The sequence below is a fragment of the Alosa alosa genome, chromosome 18 (genome assembly GCF_017589495.1).
Source record: "Alosa alosa isolate M-15738 ecotype Scorff River chromosome 18, AALO_Geno_1.1, whole genome shotgun sequence".
In the NCBI taxonomy this organism is placed as follows: domain Eukaryota; kingdom Metazoa; phylum Chordata; class Actinopteri; order Clupeiformes; family Clupeidae; genus Alosa; species Alosa alosa.
In genome coordinates this window covers 15,618,974-15,641,246 of record NC_063206.1, presented here as the reverse complement: position 1 = coordinate 15,641,246, position 22,273 = coordinate 15,618,974, and the positions used below count along the sequence as shown (strand labels likewise).

The 22,273-nt window shown below is 45.7% G+C and overlaps 2 protein-coding genes across 2 annotated transcripts in view; both read left to right on the top strand.

The window, feature by feature from the left end:
• The window catches only part of golga4 (golgin A4), a 35,905-nt gene extending 18,317 nt beyond the window's left edge, over positions 1–17,588 (top strand). Inside the window, 11 exon segments of the mRNA XM_048269076.1 lie at positions 193–348; positions 619–4,580; positions 4,702–4,823; positions 5,243–5,373; positions 6,341–6,427; positions 7,337–7,354; positions 7,762–7,830; positions 9,297–9,372; positions 14,163–14,260; positions 15,711–15,797; positions 16,699–17,588. Coding sequence (XP_048125033.1) covers positions 193–348; positions 619–4,580; positions 4,702–4,823; positions 5,243–5,373; positions 6,341–6,427; positions 7,337–7,354; positions 7,762–7,830; positions 9,297–9,372; positions 14,163–14,260; positions 15,711–15,797; positions 16,699–16,713 — 4,821 coding nt within the window. The 3' untranslated portion in view covers positions 16,714–17,588.
• Positions 17,589–18,104: 516 nt separating this feature from the next.
• The window catches only part of itga9 (integrin, alpha 9), a 62,071-nt gene continuing 57,902 nt past the window's right edge, over positions 18,105–22,273 (top strand). Inside the window, exons 1-2 of the mRNA XM_048269228.1 lie at positions 18,105–18,471; positions 19,795–19,922. Coding sequence (XP_048125185.1) covers positions 18,284–18,471; positions 19,795–19,922 — 316 coding nt within the window. The 5' untranslated portion in view covers positions 18,105–18,283. The remainder of the gene's footprint in view (positions 18,472–19,794; positions 19,923–22,273) is intronic.

The following is a 22,273-nucleotide window of genomic DNA, read 5'->3' as shown; positions in this document are numbered from 1 at the left end:
CCAGATCACATTTTTCATTAATTAACCCTCATTGATCTGTTTGTAATCTAATCAAAATACATGTTGTAGAACATCTCAGATTATTTCAGATAGCCTTATTCCATAACCTTTATTTAATATATTTACAGAAACTTTCACAAACAGAATAATATTTTGAAATATTTCAATATTTTTGCTGTATTTTTGGTGCAGGAACAGTGTCGGAAGGAGATGAATCAGGCTGCTCGGGATAGGGAGCAACAGGCCACCCTAGCTATCGAAGAGGCAGAGCTGCAGAAAACTGCCCTGCGGGCAAAGGCAGAGAATAAGGCCAAGGAGCTGCTGCTGGAGTTGGAGACGGCCAGAACTGTGAGTTTGTCAGCAGTAACTTAAGCTCTTACGCAACCCTTTTCTTGATAGGATCTTCAGAAGCTCCTACGAGAATTAATTGGCGCAACTTTGATCTGAATTGAGATACAGGGAAATTGTGGGTTCATTTTGAGGATAAAATACCCTCTCACATTTTTAGAGTGTTTTTGCTTTGAGAGTTTTAAGTGCTTTGATGTACAGTCTGATATCTGAAGTGTTCCTAACGGTGTGCAAATATTTCCATTAACATTCACAAATCTGTTATTACAGAAAATACTAGAACTGGAAAGCTCCTTGGCAAGAAACTCTGAGGTGGATGGCGTCCAGTCAAGCGAGCTTTCATCACAGATAGAAGAACTGAATAAAAAACATGAGGCAGACTTGTTGGCCCTTGAGGGGAAGCACCAGAAGCTCTTGGAGAAATCTAAAGCCGAGCAAGCTGAGGCCCTCAACCAGCAACACAGCGCAACCATGCATGAGCTTCAGGAGAAGCATCGGGCAGAAGTGGAGGCCATCCTGAAGGACAAGGAGCTGCAGTTCCACGCCCATGTCGAAGACATGAATCAGAAAACGCTGGAGAAGCTGGATGTGAAGCAGACTGAGCTGGAGGCCCTGTCTTTGGAGCTCCTGGAAATCACCAAGACTAAGCAGCTCCTTGAGGAGAAACTCTCAGCTGCTGAAGAGGCCAGCAAGTCAGCAAGGGAAGAGTTCGAAGCAAGGTTTCAAGAAGAGCTGGCAAAATATCAAGCAGATATGGAGAGTATCAAGCACCAACACGAGCAGTCAGTGGGAGAAGTAGAGAAGACACTAAAAGAGGAGCTTGATAAACTAAAGGTGATCCTGGAGGAAAAACAGAGGGAAGCAGAGGAACATCAACAGCAGGCGAAAACCTTGAAAGAAGATTTAGAAAAGGCTCAGCAGCACAAGGACAAAGAATTGGAAGAGCTAAAGCAGAAACAGCATGATGGTCTTGGTGAGATTTCAGAACAGCTGGCACAATCAAAGAGTGAACTAAAAGACCTTAAAGCGCTCTTGGAAAGTGCCCAAAGTGAATGCAAGCAAAAAGCAGACCTTCTTGAGCAAAAGAGTAAGGAGCTGCAGGAGGTTCAGTGCCAAGTAGAACAGGCCAAACAGGAGATCTCTGAAAAAGAGAAATCCCACACTGGCAATTTAAAGGCCATGCAAGAAGAAGAGAATAAATTAAGAAAACAGTTAGATGCTCATCAGGTGAAGATTGAAAATATAAAAAAAGACATGGATGCTAAACTAAAATCTCAAGAGAATAAAGCCGAAAAGGTCCGACAGAAGGCCAAAGAGATGCAGGAAAAGTTCAAGAAAAAGCTGCAGGACACTGAGGAGGCACTGAAGGGTGAGCTAGTGAAAAAGGAGAACGAACTACAGCAGAAAGAACAGCAGCTCAAGGAGAAGATCTTGGAAATGGCTCAAGCTAACTCAGAGGGACTGAACAGTACCATATCTGACTTGGAGGCCAACCACAAAGAGCAACTGGAGAAACTCAAGGAGGTTAAGAGACAGGAGCAAGAAAAATTGGCACAAACTTGGCAAGAGAAACTCAGTCAGCAAGAGGAGGAACTTCAGGAGAAACATGCCCTTGAGCTCCAGGAAAAGTCTCAAGAGCTGGAAGAGGTTTCACAACAACTTGGTGTCAGCAAGGAAGAGAAGGAGCGAGTTGTAAAAGAGATGTCTGACTTGAAGGAAGAGTTGTCTATAAGGGAGACCACGGTGCAGAAGTTGCAAGCAGAATTGAGAGAAGCTGCAGTGAAATTAGACAGTTTATCACAAGGAGAGGCTTTGCTCAAAGAGCAGGTGGAATCGGTTGAGAAGAATCTCAATCAGGCTCTTAGTGAAAGAAATATGGTCCAAGACCAGGTTGTGAAGTTGGAGGTGGAGAGTCGAGAAAGAATACAGGAACTTTCCAGAAATCTTGAAGATGCACATAATAAGCTGAGTGTTCTTGAAGATTCTCGGAATAAGGAAGGTGAGGACTTCCAGAAGAAGCTAGAAGATAAAGTTCTTGAACTACAACGCAAGGAAAAAGAGTTTAAAAATTCTGTGCAATCTATGCATGCACAGTTGGAGAAGCATTGCAGAGAAGTCCAGGCAAGAATTGAGGGATCTACTGATGAGCTTTGCATGAATGTTGAAAATCGAGTGAGAGAACTTCAAGACAAAATTGTAAGCACTCAAAAAAGGGTCACAAACCTCAGAAATATCATCATAGCAAAAACAGATAACATTTGCACTTTAGAGAGACAGCTTAAGCAAAGGGGAGAGGAGAACCAGAATTTGAGCAACTCACTTGAGCAGCTGACACTAAAACTCAGAGAAAATTCAGAGAATTTTGAAGCCTTAACAAATGAGAGACAGTCCTTACAGAAAACATCGGAGAATAACTCTCAAGTCCTTTCTGAGAAGGAACTTCGCATTGAACAGCTCACTGAAGAAAATAGAATAATTTCAGAAAATATCAAAGCAAATGCACTACATATCAACAATTTAGAGAGCAACATTGAAGGCTTAAAGTCTCAGTTAGCAAGTAGCATAACTGACAAGGAAGAGGCCATATCCTTGCTGAAACAGCAGCACATGGAGGAAAAACAAATGCTTAACAGCCAGATGGAAGAGACCGTGGAAACTCTTAATAAAGAAAAAAGTCTGGCTCTAGAAGAGGTCGAGACACTCAGGAAAAAACTGTCAGAGTTCAAAACAAAAGCAGAATCCAAGTTCACAGACAACCATAACACTGTCAAAACTCTGCAGGCCAAAATAGAGGACATGGAGAAGCAAATAGTAGAGAAAGAAGAGAACATGCGGAGGCTAACCGCAAGCCTTGACAATCAGTCCATAAGCAAGTCAGAGATGGACCAAGCTCTTTCAGAAAAAGAGCAAAGGGTCACTGCTCTGGCCCTGGACCTTGAAAGCTGCACAAGAAGAGCTGGTGATTTGGAAGAGCAGTTAGACGTGAGGACAAAAGAGTGTGAGCAGTTGAAGAGGGACCTGCAGCAACACACGGACATCAGGGAAAGTGAGAAGCGTGAGATAATGGAGCAGGTTCAGCAGGCACAGGAGCAGTCCTCTCAAAGGGATCACCTTGTCCAGGAGATGGAGGGAAAACTCCTGTCTATGGAGAAAGAAGTTCAAGCCACCAAAGAAGAACTTGAATGTCAGAAAGTGGACTTTGAGAAGGAGAAAATGGAGATACTGAGGGAGAAGGAGGAGGCCTTGAAAATGGCGGAGGAGAGGTCCTCAGAGAGCACAGGGAAAGTGGCTGAGCTGAAAAAGAAAGCAGAGCAGAAAATCAGCCTCATCCGAAAACAGCTGACCTCACAGATCGAGGAGAAGGAGAAAGTCATCAAGACCCTGCAGTCCCAGGTGCAGGATGTTCAGCAGAGCCAGACAGAGAAGGAGCAGCAAATGAGACTGTTAGAGGAGAAGGAGAAGGGCCTGGAGGAGGCCCTCAGTAGCCTGAGGGAAGAACATGAAAGACAACTCGAGCAAGTTCGCCACAACGAGAACCTCGAGAAGGAGAAATGTTTAGAGAGTCTGAGGGGTAGCTATGAGGACAAAATTGCAGCTCTTCAAACCAAAACGTCTCAGGAAGAGAAATGTGCTATGGCAGGTAAAGACAGGGAGGAGGAGATCCTCCAAAGCCTTAAAGAGCTCCAGGGAAAGCTTGAAGAAGCTCAGGAGCAGAATGCAAACCATCAAGCTGAAATCAGCCGCCTTAAGGCAGAGCTCTTAGAACAGACCTCACTGGTTCAAGAGCTACAGAAGACTCAACTGACTGAGGCAAGACTAATCGAGACAGAACACTGTGTAGTTGAGCAAAACCATAGCATCTTGGGAAAGGAGCCTGTGGGTGATGTAACCCAGGGGGAAGCGGATTGGCAAAGTCAGAAAGAAGCTTTGGTGAAGGAGTATGAGCAGAAGCTTTTAGAACTATCTCAAAGGTTGGAGGAAAAGGAGAGCCTTCTTGGCGTCTATCAAAACTCTTCTCAGGGAAATGGAGATGCTGATGGCACTGACCGCTCATTGGAGCAGAGTCCGGAGCACTTGAAGAGCAAGCTGTCGCAGACCGAGCAGGAGAAGCAGAAAATCCAGAAAGAGTTCACCAGGTTACAGAAAGACCTGCGCTCGCTAAGGAGGGAGCACGAGCAGGAACTGGAGCACTTGAAGAGAGAGATGGCAGAAGAAAGTGAAAAGAAACTGAAGTAAGTCTCCCCAATTAAAAAGGAAACCTTGTTTATTTTTTTGTTCTTGGTGTTTGGGATGTGAACCAAAAGTATCTGTCTCCTCTGTGGGCTTATGAAGCTCTCCATGTTTCCTTCACAGGCAAGAAATTGAGGACCTGGAAATGAAACAGAATTCTGCACTTAAACAGATCTTGAGGGAGTTCAACACACAAATGGCGCTGAAAGAGAAGGAATTGGAGACATCGGTAAAAGAGACCATTGGTAAGGAGGAATGTTTACTACACAGAACAGTCTTTGTATTTGTGTTTGGAAGTCACAAAGTAGCATTACATTATATAGTCTGCCTTTATAAAAAAACATTTTCACAAAACCTTTTATAGCATTGCAGCTGAACCACTACTATTAAATTATTCTAACATTTATATAAGTACTCTTTATTCAATTCCATTTGACCTTAAGAAATACTGAATAAGGGCTTCAATATTTAATGAGGGATAGCTAGATTCAGGAAAAGTAAAAAAATAAATAAATCTGCTGAACTAAGACCTCCTCTCTGGCAGGTTTACCATATGTTTCCCTCGCATTGCCAGTTCATCCGTTTTGGCGAGTAGAAAGCGAGTGAGTGGTTTTGGAAGACGACCTTGCTAAGATTTTTCCTGCTGTCACTTTACCCCACACAGAAAAGGCCCAGAGCGTGGAGGCGGAGCTGATGGACAGCCACCGGGACGAAGCCAGTGAGCTGAAGAAGGTGATTGCCCAGAAGGAGGATGACCTGAAAAGGACAGTGCAGCGGTACGAGGAGATCCTGCAGGTATGGAGACATGTAGTGCTCAGGTTACACAAACACAGACAGAATATTTAGATCAATTACATACAGAAAGGATATTATTTTTCATACAGAAAGGATATTATTTTGAGGTAATTTTGAGAGCTTTCCTTTTTAACGTGGCCTGCAAAAACTGAAATTTAAATTTAGTTTTTTTTGCTCACTACAACCAAAATATATAAAGTATCTATCTCAAAAATAAGTGCAGTTCCTTCCTGCAACTGTTTCAGCTGTCTAGTGAAGTTTTCCGTATCTCTCTTCCATCATCAGGAAGCCATTAGCCAGACAAATACCTTTCCTTAATCCCCTCTGAGCGCTGCTAATTTATGAATTCCATGTGAGTTCTGTCCGCCAGTATTTGAGTCAAAACCTTAAACTCAACTGACTACATCGCCAGAGACGAAAAGCATACAGCACAGCTCACCTCGCAAGTTCCATTTGCATACATATTACATTCTGTCATTTCATTTTCATAGATCCCCCTACTGCCCTTGGGGACTGAAAGTAAAGTCAATGTAATTGTCTTGTATAAATGCATTTACAGTCATTTTCATTATGGCTATGGCACTTTTCTTGTTTGGATAAAATAGCTTATAATTCTACGCTAGTCACTTGACAGCTGTAAACACCCTCTAGTCGAAGCTGAAAACTGGCACTTTAACGGCCTATTCTGGGTGTCATTTTCATTGCATCCGCATGCTGCAGCGCACAGCCGGGATGTCAAAAATGGTGCCACTGACTGTATACTTTCGATCCTTCACTGTAGCTCTTTGTGTGCCTTTCCTTTGGCCTTGAAAAAACTCTCCTTCATATGATGTCTCGCAGCGTCTCTCTCGTTCGCTCGCTGCAGAGACGGCCTGACAGAGCAGCTCTCAGGAAAATGAGAACAAACAGTGCAGGAAGTGACTAATTGTTCCCCTCTTTCCTGTCCGGTCCTGTGGTGTGCCGTCAGAGCCGCGAGGAGGAGATGGGAACGCGTGTGTGGGAGGTGCAGAAGGAGCTGGACGAGCTTCAGCAGCGCAGCCTCACTGGCCCGCAGGTACGCCACCACAGCAGGGCGCCCCCCTCACCTTCCAGTAGGAAGAATGCATATGGTTCCATAAAAGAAAGTTATAATGACTACAGTATTTACACGCCGAACCAAGTGGGGCCAGCTCTGTGCTTTCGCTGCGAGTGATATGGCTGCCGTCCAGTGCAAGCGGGACGCAGCGAGGATCTAACTCAAAGCGGGGGGAAAGTAATGTCCTATCTGGAGAACTGAGGAGGTGGGGGTCTTAAGAGGCAATTGTGTCTGCCTGGATCCCTGTTCTCAATTAGCCATCATAAGAAAAAAATCTCTGGGCTTAAGATTTACGCCCTCCTCGGTGCCCCTAAGGCAAATGCAGCTTGCTGTTGGAGATGTGGAACAGCTACGTTCCTCCCAGGATGGGGGTTTTGCCAAATTTATCAAGATGAATACAAGCACTTCACCGATTCCCCCTTTTAAAATAACCTAACGCAAGCAGCGCAGCAGCTCTGTTGCGCATTGCTGCATTCTTCCTTGCTGATGTAAGGCGAAGTATCTGCCCCTGTTAAGCAACAACAGGGAGAGTATTCTCAGGGAAGCCAAACACGACTTCAATCATCTCCACATTTTATTTCATGTCGAGGTTTCAAGCCTCTAGCGGCACCAATGCATCTTTGTTGCTGTTGCTGTTTTCCCCTCCATATTACTCCATATTGGTCTTAGTGGCCGTGTCAGTGGAATGATAGACCATTTTTCATTTTACAGCCAGTGAGAGTATTGGTCAGCTGGTGGAATGCATACATTTGTGCAGGTTGGAGCTTTCAAAGAAGGCTGCTGATCATCTGGGTTTCCCACCGACATTGATTTATGTTTGAATAGTGCTGTGCACTCCAGTTTCTTGTCTGCTTTCTAATTGATTTATGTTTCTCTGCTCTCTTTTAGGGCCTTGAGGAGCTTCAGGTGAGTTGGACCCAGCCCTTCCCATGATTTTTTATCGATGGTAGAAGGATTGATTGATTGATTAGTTGGAAACCTTGCTCTGTTTCCCACATCAACTCATAGTTTAGTAATACTGTCCCACAGCCAAAGATTCATTCCACAGCAACCCACAGCACCATTCTGTTTCCCATTTCAGACTTTGGAAACGCGGTCATGTCTTTATATGTTGTATAGCAATGGCAGTGAACTACTCACTATTCCCACCATAAATTTCCTTACAATACTATGCAGTGATATATTTCTGCTTAGTTCTTTGGAAACCCATTACCTTGACATGTGCATCTCCATGCTTGTATGTAACACTCTCCCTGGTTGGTTTAATGCCACCAGTTTATCCCCAACACTAACTAAGCTTCATCTCTCTGCAGCTCCAGATTGCCCAGAAGACCACCCAGCTGAGCGAGGCCCGGCTCAGGGAGCAGGGGTACCAAGACCGGGTGAGTGGAGAGGAGGAGGAGATGGGGCCGTAGCCAGAAGCAGCAGCAACAGCAGCAGCTCCGGTGTCTGGGGCCACCAGAGCCACTCTGTTTATACTCCCTTTAGCTATTTGATAATGAGGCTTAATTAGTGTAGAGTTTTACAGCCCTCTCACACACACACACACACACACACACACACACACACATACACACACACACACAAACGCACACACACACACAAACATACACACACATGCAGTAGCTAATGTGCAGATGTGCCTGGGTGTTTGCAGATGTGTCAGTGTTTTCCCCAGACAGTTCATGTTGTCTTTGCACACGCCATTGGGTTTGCGGCCGTGAAGGTCAAGGTCACCACCCTTGTGGAGTTGTCACGTGTCAGAAGTGGCCATATGCTTAAAGCTTCACTCAAACAGTGTCATTTTCATCCGAAATTTAAACGTTAAACTGAAAGACATTACTTCTGTATTCTTTAACTTTCGTCAGCACAAATATTGTTCCAGCCTTTTTGGCTTTTGTTGGCCTTGTAGTTTAGCTCAGGTGAAATAACATTCTAAGAGGGGTGTTCCATACAATACACCTAATAAAGTGGCTAGTATTAGTGAATGTGTTCACAATAAGCTGTACAGGCTGTCCCCGCTGTGCTGTTGTGAGTAGCCAGCCAGTGATGAGAACCTTTCAGGGCTGATGCTCCATGGCATTACTCCGGATGATGCTCTGCTAATTGAATGGCATTACATCACGGAATTCACAGGGAGGGAGTGAGGAAGAGTGCAAGAGAAGGAGTGAGAGAAAGACCAGGGCTAGCTGGGTAGGCGAGAGAAACGGACGATCAAGCGGGAAGTTTGTTTTGGAGCCAGCCCCGCGGTTGCCGTGGCGCAGCTCATCCCTCTGCCCCATTCCCATGATTCCTTTCACCCCTGGAGCGGTGCGAGGGGCGGCACTCTCTGGGGATTTGGGGCTCATTACCGCACACATCTGTTTACTCTTACTCTAGCCTTATAAACAACTACACTAACCTCACTACCATTCGTCTCTTAGGCTCTCTCTCTCTCTCACACACACACACACACGTGCACTGCACATAATGCACACACTCTCACACTCACATCCTCCAAAGCACAAACAAACACAATGCACATTCTCACACATACACACACCTTCACAAATTTGTCTCAAACATGGGAATGTTTTAATGGAGGTCAACTCAGTGTTCACTAGCTGGTGGTCTTAGGAATTATCTCGAGGGGGGAAACAGCTCCAAGATTTAAACCAAATGTTTACCAATGCAATGTACTGTGTCCTGATTGAATGGTGTTGCAGCAGTAGTGTTTGGTAAGATGACCTGGCTCTTAAGAAAGAGTGTGTGTGTGTGTGTGTGTGTGTGTGTGTGTGTGTGTGTGTGTGTGTGTGTTTGTGTGTGTGTGCATTTTTTTAGTGAACTGAACGTGCTCTTTGTGTTGCAGATCCACTCGCTGGAGGACAAGCTTAGGTGTGCCCATAAAAACTCGGTGGTGACTCACCTGGGCAGCTCCTACAGAGGTATGGCTCACTTCCTGATTTCCACCACTGCTCACAAAATCATGGGGTTTGGGAAGGAAGAGGCTACACTCAATATGCTGAGTCTGAATCTGCACTAGCCAAGTGGCTGTCATGACCCTGCAAACCCTCATGAGATGAGCGGAGAGCAGTGACATGGGGCAAGCTGTTTGGCACATGTGAGGAAGGAAGTGTGAATTTCTCACACACACACACACACACACACACACACACACACTCACTCACTCACTCACTCACTCACTGCCACCATTACACTGACTAGAGTCACTAGGCCAATCCCTTAAGAGGGAATCAGCACAGCAGTGAAGCCCCTCTCCGGCGGTGCCCCCAATCGGTCAATGTTTTGCACCCCAGGTCTAAGCTAACTCCTGAAAGCCCCTCCACTAAGTCATGCTGCAGAGCCCAGTGCAGCGCAGCAGTCTGACTCATGTGCAGAGCACCCCACGCCGCCTCATTTACAGGGGGTGTCGTGGAGATGGATGGGGTTGGGGAACTGCTGTGTCAAAACGGCTGAGCTGCTGTCTCACAGGTGAGGGAGAGAGAAAAAGAGTTGCTGTAAGATTTATGTCAGCAAGGTGTGTGTGTGTGTGTGTGTGTGTGTGTCGGGGGTGGGGGGGTGGATAGAAATAGGATGTGTGTGAGAGCAAGAGAGTGTGTGTGAACCAAGGCTTAGAGTTCTGAATGGTCCATCTCTGTGCAGCTCTCTACAAATAGCCCAGGAGAGTGGTGATATGGGAGAGTTCAGACATAATTTACACCAATAGTAAAGTCAGGGTGTGTGTGTGTGTGTGTGTGTGTGTGTCTGAGTCTGAGTGAGATCCTGGTTCTGAGGACTCCGACCTCTATGTCCCCCCAACGCCAGCTGCACAACAGGCTCAGCATGCGAGCTCAGACCTTACACATACCCATCAATCAAACACACATACACACACACACACACCCCACAGAGTTAACTATGAGCTTACTATGAACAGACATACTGTGCACACACTTCTCTCTTACCCAAAGGTGCACTCACCCACCTATACACATGCACGGCCCATCAAACTCAGATCAGAAATATGGGACTAGTGGTGAGGGGGGGATTAATGGAGATTTGATGGAGGAAGAAGAGAGACAGAGAGAGAGAGAGGGAGCAGGAGATGGGACGGGCTGCTCAGACGCTGTCTCCAGCCGGATTCTAACCCCTCCATGGACCCTTCCTGCTGGTGTAATAAAGAGAGTGAGCTGTTGGGGGGGTCTGAGAGAGACGGGGGTGAGGGGGTGGAAGCAGTGAAAGCTCATCTCTGGGCGTAATGGCTTTTGCAGGCTCTCTCTCTCCCTCTCTCTCTCTGTCTCACTCTCTTTCTTTCTCTCTCTCTCTCTAGTCCAGCGTTCCCACGCACATATCCCTGTGTTGCTTCCCCCCCTTCCTCTGTCTTCCTCTCTTTCACACTTTCTCTGTTTCTCTCTCTCTCCCTTTCTCTCTGTTTCTACCCCTCTAACTGGCCCCACCACTGTAGCTGCATCTCCGACTCGCCGCCAGACTCCCAGCCCAGCGTCGTCGTCCTCCTCCTCCTGCAGTGTGGGCTCCAGACCCCGCTGCCTTCCCCACTAATTAGCACCACTGAGACACAAACTCATCAACCCCTCAACCCTCTAATCATCCACATTAATTGGATAATCTCATCCTTTTCAATATCTGCTTTGTCTTGCACTTTCTCTCTCTCTCTTTCTCTTTCTCTTTCTCTCCAGAGTGTAAGCAAGCTTGTTAGTACAGTAAGCAAACCAGGAGCTTTTCAAGCTAGTCTCATAAAAGCCAAATGGGAAAGGAATGGTCTTCTTCCCTCCTCATCCCCTCTGCTCCTCTCTCCGTCACTGCTGTTCAGCAAATGTCTGCAAGCTGTTCTCAGCCCAGGCCTCGGCCTCTCTGCCCTACGTCTGGCTGTCTTTCCCTCATTTTCACACACACATTCTTTCTCCCTCTGTCTTTCCCTTCTACTCTCTCTCTCTCTCTCTCTCTCTCTCTCTCTCCTCTCTCTCTCTCTCTCTCTCTCTCCCTCTATCCTCATTCTTTCCCTCTCTCTGTCTCTCTCCCTGTGTTCTCTCCTTCTCTCCCCTGTGTGTGTGTGTGTGTGTGTGTGTGTGTGTGTGTGTGTGTGTGTGTGTGCGTGTGTGTGTGTGTGTGTGTGTGTGTGTGTGTATGCGTTAGTATGAACCCACCCTGTAGCCTGACACAGCTTCTAGTGGTGTGCGCTATGCTGCTGCCCAGGCCCCACACGCAGTGGCTTTGGAGACTGTGGGGTCACACCACACCACCCGAGCGTGTGGTCACTGGACTTTCCCATGGACTGCTCCAGTAAGAATATTGTGAGTGTGTGTGTTTTGGTGGCTATAAGGTTAGAGGTTTGTGTTTCCAAAGAGGGGCAGGGGTGTGTGTGTGTCTGTATGTCTGTGTGTGTGAGTGGGGGTGGGGGGGGCATTATTTGGGGTACAGGGCTGTGTGTGAGTTTGCCTGTATGGTGTAGACTTGTGTTTTTAGAGGTACAGGGGTGTGTGTGTTTGTGTTTGATGTGGCTGTAGTGTGTTTGTTTAACATATGGTGGTGGTTTGTGTGTTTGTCTAAGGTGGAGGGGGTGGTCATGTGTGTTTGGAAGGCTGGGTGTGTGTATGCATGTATGTTGTGATGTGGGAGTAGTGTTTATTTGTTTTGCATCTGATGAGGGTCTTGAATATTTTTTCTCTGTATGTGGGAATGTGTGTGTGTGTGTGTTTGAGGTGCTGTTATCTACCAGGTTAGGCCCCTGTGCCCCCCTGGGTGCCGTGTGGGTTCAGCCGGGCTGTTCTGAGGTCAGTGGGCCAGGTGGTGGATGATTCATCACCACTCCTGCATTCTCTTCGCTTCCCTGATCAAAGGCCTGAACACTGGCTGCTCCGCCACCTCCAACTGTCCCTCTCCACAACAGGCCTCCCTCAGCCCCCAGCACCCACCCACCCATCGCTGGGTGTCATGTCATCCCTCCTCAATGGATCTCCCAGGAGTGGGAGGGAGGATGGGGGTCGAGTTTTCGTTCATGGTAGAGCTATCAGAGGCTACGATTACTAGGGAAGAAAAATGCCCTTCCTGATATACAGAGGGAGGCACTACTACAGGAGTGATCACTATGACCCCAAATGACCACAACTATAAATCCCTTATACTAAATGGTACCGGTTACGATTTAGATGATCTTTGTGGAATTGCACATACATCAGGAGGTTTGGGATGGATGTGTGTTGGACGTTGCAGGGGGTCATATATCTCAGTGATCTTGTTTTCGTCGTAGTTAAAGAAAGTGTTTTGTATGGCTGCGTGGAAGGAATGTGTGATTGTTTGTAAACAGGCCGGAATGTCAGGCCAGATAGGCTGTGGAGTTAGTATTTACAGCTCTATCTCCGTGACCGGACAGCCCGGGCCTTAATGACCATGAGGGTCAGGTCACGCAGATGCAGCCTGGACGCTGGCTTTCTCTTCATCTCTCTGACTCTCTCATGCTTTCTTTCTCTATTTCTTTCTATTTTCTTTCCCTCTCTCTCTTGCTTGCTCTCTGTCTTCCATGCTACATATTTGGACATGGTATTGCTTAGTGTGTAAACACATAAAGCCCTTTGGGGTGATTTGCTGTTTAATCCAGCCTCGGTTCAGCTGCTTCACTGTTGTTTGTCCTTGCCTGTGGTGTTGAGACCTGACCCTCGCTAATGGCGTAGTGGAAAGAACTTGCACGCCGCTTTCTAAATAAAGCTGCTTGTTAACAAAGATGTCTTTTTTTTGTTTCGGAGCAGTTGAAAAAAGGGAAACAACAGCCCTGTTGAGATGGCTTTAAAATCTGCGACACACCTAGGAGTCTGGCCGGAGACGGTCCGGTCCCCACCCTGCTGGCCGGCCGATTTATGACTGTGTCCAGAGCTCAGAGACGACCGAGCGGGATCATAGAGCACAATGGGCCTCTTCTCCAATCTCAGCCCTGACCAGTCGTCAGAGAGAGCAGTGTTTCTGTTGTAGTTTTTTTTTTTTATTTCTTATAGAAGGGGATATTGTAGAGAAACTGTAATAATGTATACAATAAATGTATTGTTTTTTCCTCAAAGTTCTCACTAAGAGTCATGCTGAGCAGGTCAAGTGAGCGGTTGGATTCAGCCCTCCAAATACGCCCCCTCAACAGACGTCTCCTGTGGAGCCAGTGTTTAGGGGGCACTCAGCACCCCCCTCCCTCCCGAGGGACGGGCGTGGTGAGAGGGAGAAGTGGGGTTCTCTCTCTCTTTCTCTCTCTTTCTCACTCACTCACTCTCTCAGTGTGAGCATACACACAGCCATCATCACTCCTGCCTCTGCTGCAACCCAGCACACGCCACACGTCCTGTGTCCTTTAGTGCTAAGCCAGAGCACTCTTAATTTTAGATTGTGTCGCGTGTCTGTGTGTGTGTGTGTACGTGTGTTTACAGGCGTGCACTACCAGGAGAAAGTTGGTGAAAGCAGAAAGAGACAAAGAGAAGAATGTGTGTGTGTGTGTGTGTGTGAGAGAGAGAGAGAGAGAGAGAGAGAGAGAGAGAGAGAGAGAGAGAGAGTGTGTGAGTGATGGAGGGGGAGAGAGAAGGGGACATTTATGGAGGTGTTTTATTGGCACTGCTGTTTATCATGGCCTGTATGTCTGGTTCTTGTAACACTAGTCGTGTTGACTATCGCGTCGTGCTCCTGCCATTAGTAGAACTGTGGCCCTTTATTAACGTCCAACACTGCTGTTTCTCTTCCACAGACGCCTCCCAGTTCAGCTCCAGTGCCTTGAACGAGCCCACCGAGTACGAGTACCTGAGGAAGGTGATGTTCGAGTACATGATGGGACGAGAAACGAAGGTATGTTTACGACACATGTATGCAATATAGCCTCGTTTATATGGGCCATATAATATAGCCTCATCTGCCCACAGTGGGAATAGGGTTTGCTGTTTGGACTGCTGGAGGATGTAATAAACTCATGCCGATCTAGACAGAGGCCAATAAAGCCATCGGTTCCCACACACCCAAGACCAGTCGCCTCCAGTCAGAAGGACTCACAAAAACGGCGTTGTTCGCCGGTGGACTCGGGCCTAATTAACAGCTCATGTCCATTTAGAGCTGCTTAATTAACAGCGTGCTCGACACGGCCCTAAAGCCAGCGGGGATCTCCCCTCAAGCGCTTTAGGATTGCAATAAACAGCGAACAGTCAGGCTCCTATGACATCACCTCCCTACCACCCCCCCCCCCCAACCTCCACCCCAGTGAGGGAGGATGTCCGGCGGGGATCCTGTGGGCCACTTGCCGGTCACATGACTCAAGCAGGGGGCCATGTTTTAATAGCGAGCTCAAGCTCTCGCTCTCCTTTGGCGCTGAACTTGGGCATCTCGTGGGTCTCCTCCATGCGGACCGGTGGGTAGTATTTATCTCAGTGCTGGTTCCTATTATGGCAACACACACGCACACGCTCACACACACACACACACTCACACTCACACTCTGTGTCTCTCTGGGGCAGAATGCCGAGTGTTAGCAGTGCCCCTGGCAGAGCTGCCTGGACCTGATTAGCTAGCCCCGCTGGAGATAATGAGCCCAGTGGTGCCGTCCTCCTCTCCACCGGCTTAATTGCTCTCAGGCCAGGCTGACGAGGGCGAGGGGAGCGATGGGAGCTGATGAAGGAGGCTGAGGTGTGTGTGTGTGTGTGTGTGTGTGGGGGGAGCGTGATGGCATGGTGTTGACTCCATACCCCGCTGTGAGATACGGAGGTCGTGGCGAGAGCAGTGAGGGCAGGGAATAACTCTCCAAGATTTTGGGGGCGCAGCGGGAGAATTTCGGCACTGCTGCTCATTAGCCTCAAGGGATCCCCCATTCCAGAGGAGAGGAGGGCAGGAGTAGGGAGAGCCAGTCTGTCTGTCTGTCTGTAGAGGAAGACTGAAAATGCCCGGCTCATGGCAGACCTGTATAGTCACGCACTTTATGGGTCTTCAGTTGTGTGTAATACAGTCTGGTGACCTTATTATTCAGTTATTTCTCTACAAAATGAAATAATACAGTATGGAGCATTGTAACGCATTGTTACTGTAAAGCATAATGAGAATGTGAATGTGTTGTAAATGGCCTAAAAGTTGGGTATCAGAGAGATGAGTGGGGATAAAACTGTGATGGGGAACATGGCTTTTGAGACACTATGGCAGATGAGCAGTTCAGCCGCCCTGAGAATTGTGTGGAGCCAAGTCTCTCCCTCAGGTTAAAATTGGAGGCTCTTTTGTGTTGAAAGGATGTGACACGTGCAGATTTATTTTTCCCCAGACGATGGCCAAAGTCATAACCTCCGTGCTGAAGTTCCCTGCCGACCAGGCGCAGAAGATTCTGGAACGCGAAGACTCCCGAGTGACGGTGAGCTGCATCTGTTTACAACATGCATGTGTCCAAATCCTACCTCTACCTACACACAAACACACACAGATACACACACACACACACACACACAATGTCAAGAACATCAACGTCACAGAACAGCAGCTAATCAAAATGCTAATTTGTTTTGGCCACATTTTCTTGGCATGTGTCAGTTTGTTGACCTTGGTTAATGTTGGTTGGATATGTACTCGGTGAGTTTTACGGCATTGTAACACACAGGCTCCATTTCCCCTGTGGTATTTTTACCAGCCGTGTGCTGCCTTGGCAGCACTGTTTCATAAACACTTCCACCTTGGTGCTGACTGCAGCCACTAAGCTCTTCCTCTCTCCCATGTGAGCCTGAAACGGCCATCTCAACCTTGTAATAAATGATGATTTAGCTAATTCCTACTCTATGGAAGATTAATAAGATTGTTACGCGTTAAGACTGGTTCCCAAAGCAAATGTTCTTTGACCCTATGCTGTATTATACATTTTGAATTCCATTTTGTGTCTATTCTACATCTTAACATTCCATGTTAAGATGTAGAATAGACACACATTTAAGTAATGCGTAGCAGTGGGTCAGCTCTTTTGATTTACATTCATAGCTCAATCATTTAAAATAAAAGGAATCATTTCCATTCCTTTTGATAAGGATATTGTCATCAAGGCCATGTGTGATCTAATTGTATTGGAATTGAATCATAAGTGTCACTTGGCGTTATTGTGATCAAATGTGATCATGTATGGTAAGATTACTGTATGTTAGTATGTCATAGCAACATTATTTAAGTGTTTTCCTCATAAAGCAGTACTCTGAAGTTTTCAATGAGCTGTTTAAGTTACTCTCTCTCTCTCTATGTCTTTCTCTCTCCCTCTCTCTTTCTCTCTCTAGACCTGGCTACGGTGAGGTGTTTCCAGGGGTGGAGGTCAAGAGACAGACGCTGCTGTTGAGAGACTTTTGGGAAGGGCGAGGAGAACTGTCAGTGACTTGAAAGAGCCCTTTTCCTGTCTGCTTATCATGTACGGTTGTGTGTGTGTGTGTGTGTGTGTGTTGTGTGTGTGTGTGTGTGTGTGTTGTGTGTGTTGTGTGTGTGTGTGTGTGTTGTGTGTTGTGTGTTGTGTGTGTGTGTGTGTGTGTGTGTGTGTGTGTGTGTGTGTGAGAGTGTGAGAGAAAAGCCATGGTGGGATGGGATTTGCAAATACATGTCTGTCTGTCTGTGCTGGATTGGTTGAAGGTATGCAAAGGTATGAGGGAACTAGCTTAATAAATGAAATGTCAGATCTCAATGAATTCTTCCTATTTAGTTGCCTGCAATGAAATTATGTTTTTATTTATGATTATTTTTAATTAGTTGCAGCCACTAGTTGAGAGGTTTTCTTTTTGTTAGATACTCATTTTTATCTGTGTGAATGGTGAATGGATTGTGCAATAATTCTGATGTTAATTTCCTATTTTACTTTTGAGTTGTCGTCAATGTTTGTTTCAGAGGTTGGTATTGATTTATTTTTCTGTTTCTTGTTGATCATGTGATTTGAACGAGACCCTTTAACCTGCTATCTGCACATGTCTATGTATCACTGACCACAGACACTGGCCCCTGTAGTAAGTTAAATCACAGAGTATAGCAGCTTTTTTACCTAATACTGTATTTTCTGCTGACAGACAGATGAAAATAAGGTATCCTATTGTAAATTGTAAATAAGGACTTAAAATCTGTACCATAATAGGGCACATTGTGACTGTTGCTACATTTTACAACTAATAAAGTTTTATTTACCATACACCTATTCTGGTTTGTGTGTGAAGTAGTGATTTAAATCATTCAAGTGCTGTGACTGCTTTCCTAAAAACATCTCTCTTCTTTCTTATATCAAGAGACCCTCAAAGTGTTTTTGCATAATATTTGGTGTAGTAACATACCAGCTGAAATGAGTTATTTCCCCCATCCAAAGTAATTGCAAGTTTGTCTGAGGAATCAAGACTGTGTTTGAGAAAGAAAATATTCAACATAATCGTTGCGGTTTAACGAATTCTATGAACATACAGTAGTCCTTGTCAAAGGCTACACGTTACATCGGGATATTTGTCTTCGAAGAAGCAAACACACATGCGCCTGAAGTTGCAATTTGAAGCTTCTATTGTGGCCTACGGTAGATGGCAGCAGTGAACACACCAATATGCGCACTTAAGCGATGTGAAATGTGACGCTTGTCCGCAAAAACATACGCCTTACCGCGGGCGTGCTTAATGCCAAGAACCACTACATAGCGCCAGTTTCGCAGATCCATGGGCTGATGAGCAAACCCTGCGCCGCAAGTTTCTATCATTCCGTTTGGGTTTAGTGATTTCTGCAGTTGCAAAACTTTGGCGCTTCCAGACTTTGGATAACTCTTCAGCTGTAGAGGAGAACTCTACTTCAGCACTGAAACTGTACTTTTACTGTCTTGTTACTGTCACATCTCTGCGTCTCTGAAGGATGTACCACAGAATGGCAGAAATTCTGACCCAGAAGAGAAGCATCCTGGATGTGTTTTATGTGTATTTAACTGTATCTGTGGCGTACTCCTATAACATTGACTTGCAACATCCGATCGTGTTTCGGGGTCCAAACGGGACATTTTTTGGATACTCGGTCCTGGAGCATTTCCACGACAATACGCGCTGGTAAGTAAATGTTTCTCTTGTCGACTAAAGCAACCTTTAAGAACGTTTAATAGTGGATGGAATATTCCTAAAGAATATCATTTGCACGCTATTATTTATTTACTTGTGGTGCAAAAGATTTTTAGGGAAGGTATGAAAGGGTGTCGAACTAGACAAGAGACTGTGGGGAAAAGCTTGTGCTAAGACGTCATTCGCGGTCCAGATGAATCCATTCCCAGCTCTTACTCAACAAATTGAAAAAAGAAAGTTTGCATAGATATGAATTAAAGTGTATCTTACTTAATGAAGTGTGTGTTTTTACCTATATACTAAACATATGGTCAGTGAGAAACATTTAATTGCTAAAGCGAGATGTGGTTCTGCAGATGTTGAACCCTTAACCCTCATGTTATCCTTGGGGTCAATTTGACCCCAAGCAACGTTAAACATCATAAAATATATGGTTCACTTTTTTTTTTTTTTTTTTTTTTTTTCATGTTTCATGACTTTTCCTCAATTGAAGGGTACAACAGAGTTAGCATGAAATTTGTACAATAATTTGTTTTCAATGTCCTGTAAAATATTTTGTACATTGATGTTCCTTGGGGTCATTTTGACCCCAGCTGTATGAAACATAGGATACATGAATATTTGACGCATTATGGATATTATTATTTGAATAGTATGAGAACATATTGCTATTATCATTATTACATACACAAGTACATATTACATATAAGTCATTTTGGCAGGACTGTATAAGTCAAAAGGGGAAGCAACAGCAAGCCTTTCGGCTGCTGACACTGGATGGGCAATATTGCCAGCCAGGGTTCCAAGGTTCATAAAGGGGTATGGGGGGGTGGGATTGTTTTGTAGGGCTTTTGATGGTGGTTATTACACTCTTGTTAAGTACCTGTCACAAAAAAACTGGGTAACAATATGAATTATCACCCCATCATTTTCTGAGGGGTTTATTTAGCTGGGGTCAAATTGACCCGAAGAATAAAGAGTGTCGGTAAGATTTGAGGATAACACAAGGTTTAATAACTTTTGTCGTAAATTGTAGGCCTATTACATGATACTGCGAGGTTTGTGAGGCTCTTGGTTTACATTCGGGATGAAATATCCTTGAAATAATTCCTGTTGCGTGTTGGGTAAATATGCATCCAATTCTCAGGGTGCTCTTGCATTCCCACTTAGTGCAATCATTTCCATGTTCCTCGTGCCCATTATCATCATGAGATAATGCACTTTATGATGATGGGTTGTCAAATGCAAATAATGGCAGAGTGGTATCCTACATCTCCCTCTCTCCCCCATGTACCCTCACACTCCTTCCCTCAGGGTCCTGGTGGGAGCTCCGCGGGCCAACTCCACCTACAGCAGCTCAGTGCACTCTCCTGGCGCTGTGTACAAGTGTCGCGTGCACAGCAACCCAGATCGCCGCTGCACCGAGATGGACCTTGGAAGGGGTCAGTTACCTCCATTCTTTCTCCATTTACCATTCACACACACACACATACACACACATACACACACAGAGCTAATAATTCATTCTGTACATGTTCTACTCTGGGGCCTGACTGTCTCTGCCCTGCTGCAGAAATACAATCACAGGGCACAAGCAGGTATTTTTAGCACTCGCCTATGGTACTTGACTTGACTACCATTTGGGGCCGTCACTGTGTGTGTACAAATAGGGAGGTGTTTGGCCTGTTGATGTTTAATCTGATTTTCACAGGAAAAGGTGAGAGGTTAGGTCATAGTAGATCATTGAAACCTTTTCTTCAGAATAATATTGACCATGGCAACTTACTTTTTGTGTTGGTGGTGACTGCGGAACTAGTACTGTATGAGTGTACTCAGAAATGCTGCTGTCTTTATAGCTGCTTCACCGCTTCCTGCTTGCTGAAATAACTGACCCTATTCCAAGCCAGTGAGAGACCCTGAGTGCAAATCTGGGGTGAGCCGAGGCTTACAGGCAGGGGGTCTGATTCAGTCACTCAGACCAAGATACTGAGGCATGTGCTGCATAACTTTCACCAATAAATGCTCAAGTTTCCCGCCACATCCTGTTTGAGGAGATGCCCAACGCTGCAAGCAGACTTCCTGTGAAGATCACTGGGACTGATGGTGACCTTGATGAGCGGTGGAGTGGTGTGTGTGTGCTGTGGCCGGTAATGGCAAACAGATTGATTTCTTTTGTCTTTTAACACTAATTTCCTATTCTGGCCATGCGAATAACTTTGTGTTGATATTGGGAGGACTGTTTGCTGAAGTGTATAGTTCTTGCTGAGTAATCACCCTTTCACATTCACAATCGCAATGTCAGTTTTTAAATCGCTTCTAATATATCACCAGAATACGGTTGGGTTTCCTTTTGGGCTTGATACTCATGTAAAAAAAGAGAGGTGCTGTCTGGCTATGATAGTCCAAAAAGACTCCCCTGATCGACATGATAAATGTTTTTGCTAATACTTTCCAAAGGGCCTTGCCAAGTATTTAGAGTCAAAGACGTCGCCTCAAACGAAGCCCACTTTCTTGTGGTCGAGATTGGAGCGGACATGGTTTATATGGTTTTAATACCCAGGCCCTGCTTGCTGCGTGTGTCATCAGTGAGGGGGCAGGCACTGTGTGAGGCGAAGCGTGTGTCCAGAGGATGCTGGCTCTGTGTCGGGCCTCTGTTCCTCCGCACACCCTGCCGGTGATGAAGCATGAATCATAATGCAGACCAGAGCTCGGGCCTTGGGATGGACTCCGCGCCGCGCCGCCGAGCGCCAGAGGGCCGAGATCTGGCGGGGGAGACGGTGTCTGTTATGACTGAGCTTTTATGGTAACCGGCTTTAATACATGTGCAGGGAGTCCAGGGCCAAGACCGTGGGTGAGGCCACCATGGAGGTCTTTTGAGGCCCCTGCCCAGTTTTAAGTTCTGTGAGCTGCTTTGAAAGAGCTAGGTTTCTACTAATGTATGCTTGCCTGTTTTATATGGGAATAGTTGAAAGATTGAACAAGATACACGGTCTGTCTACTCCTCCCCCTAGCTGTTGCAGTGTTAGTTAATTGTCCTTGAAATCTTAATCTGGCTCTTCTCACCCATGTATTCTGTGAAATTTCACAGCATGTTTATCAAACTGGTATAAGTGAAAAAACATGTGCCTACAACTTGATGTCAGGTGACCTCCCCACCCTAGTTATTAAACAGTAGGCTAACGCCAAGGGATCTATGGAAATGAGTGTGCATTTTAAAGACATGGTAAGCACAAAACGGTGTTCATTGGAGTTTGTCACAAAACGCCCATAGCCATGTGACTACTCTGATATCATGAATGATGTTACAGCTGAGTGCTCTCCCAAATGTAGGCTTTGCACATGACAAGCTAAACAACTGAGGGACTTATGAGGTCATCTAATAGGGTTCAGAGGATTATATCCCCTGGGTTACTTACACTCCATCCTTCACAAGGACCCTCTATTATATTCTTTAAATCGCTCTCCATGTTCTTTGGACTGGAGGGCGGTTTTGGAAGACAGAGCGGAAGGGAGCTTTCTGTTGTGGTGTAATTATCTGGGCAAATATGTAAATGGTCTCTCTGTTATCTAGTTGTCTCTGTTTGCCAGCCCATAGAGCCTTATTGTGAACCGGGTATGTTGAGTACCCCAACGTTTTATATTTGATATGTACAGTATGGGTTTTCAGCTTTTAGAAGTTGCCGGATGTTAAATTGAATATGTTGGGGAATTAGCATAATTACCATAGTTAAGATGAATTTGCATAATTGCCTTTATTGATAATATTTCAGTGTCTGCTTGACAGTTTTGGAAA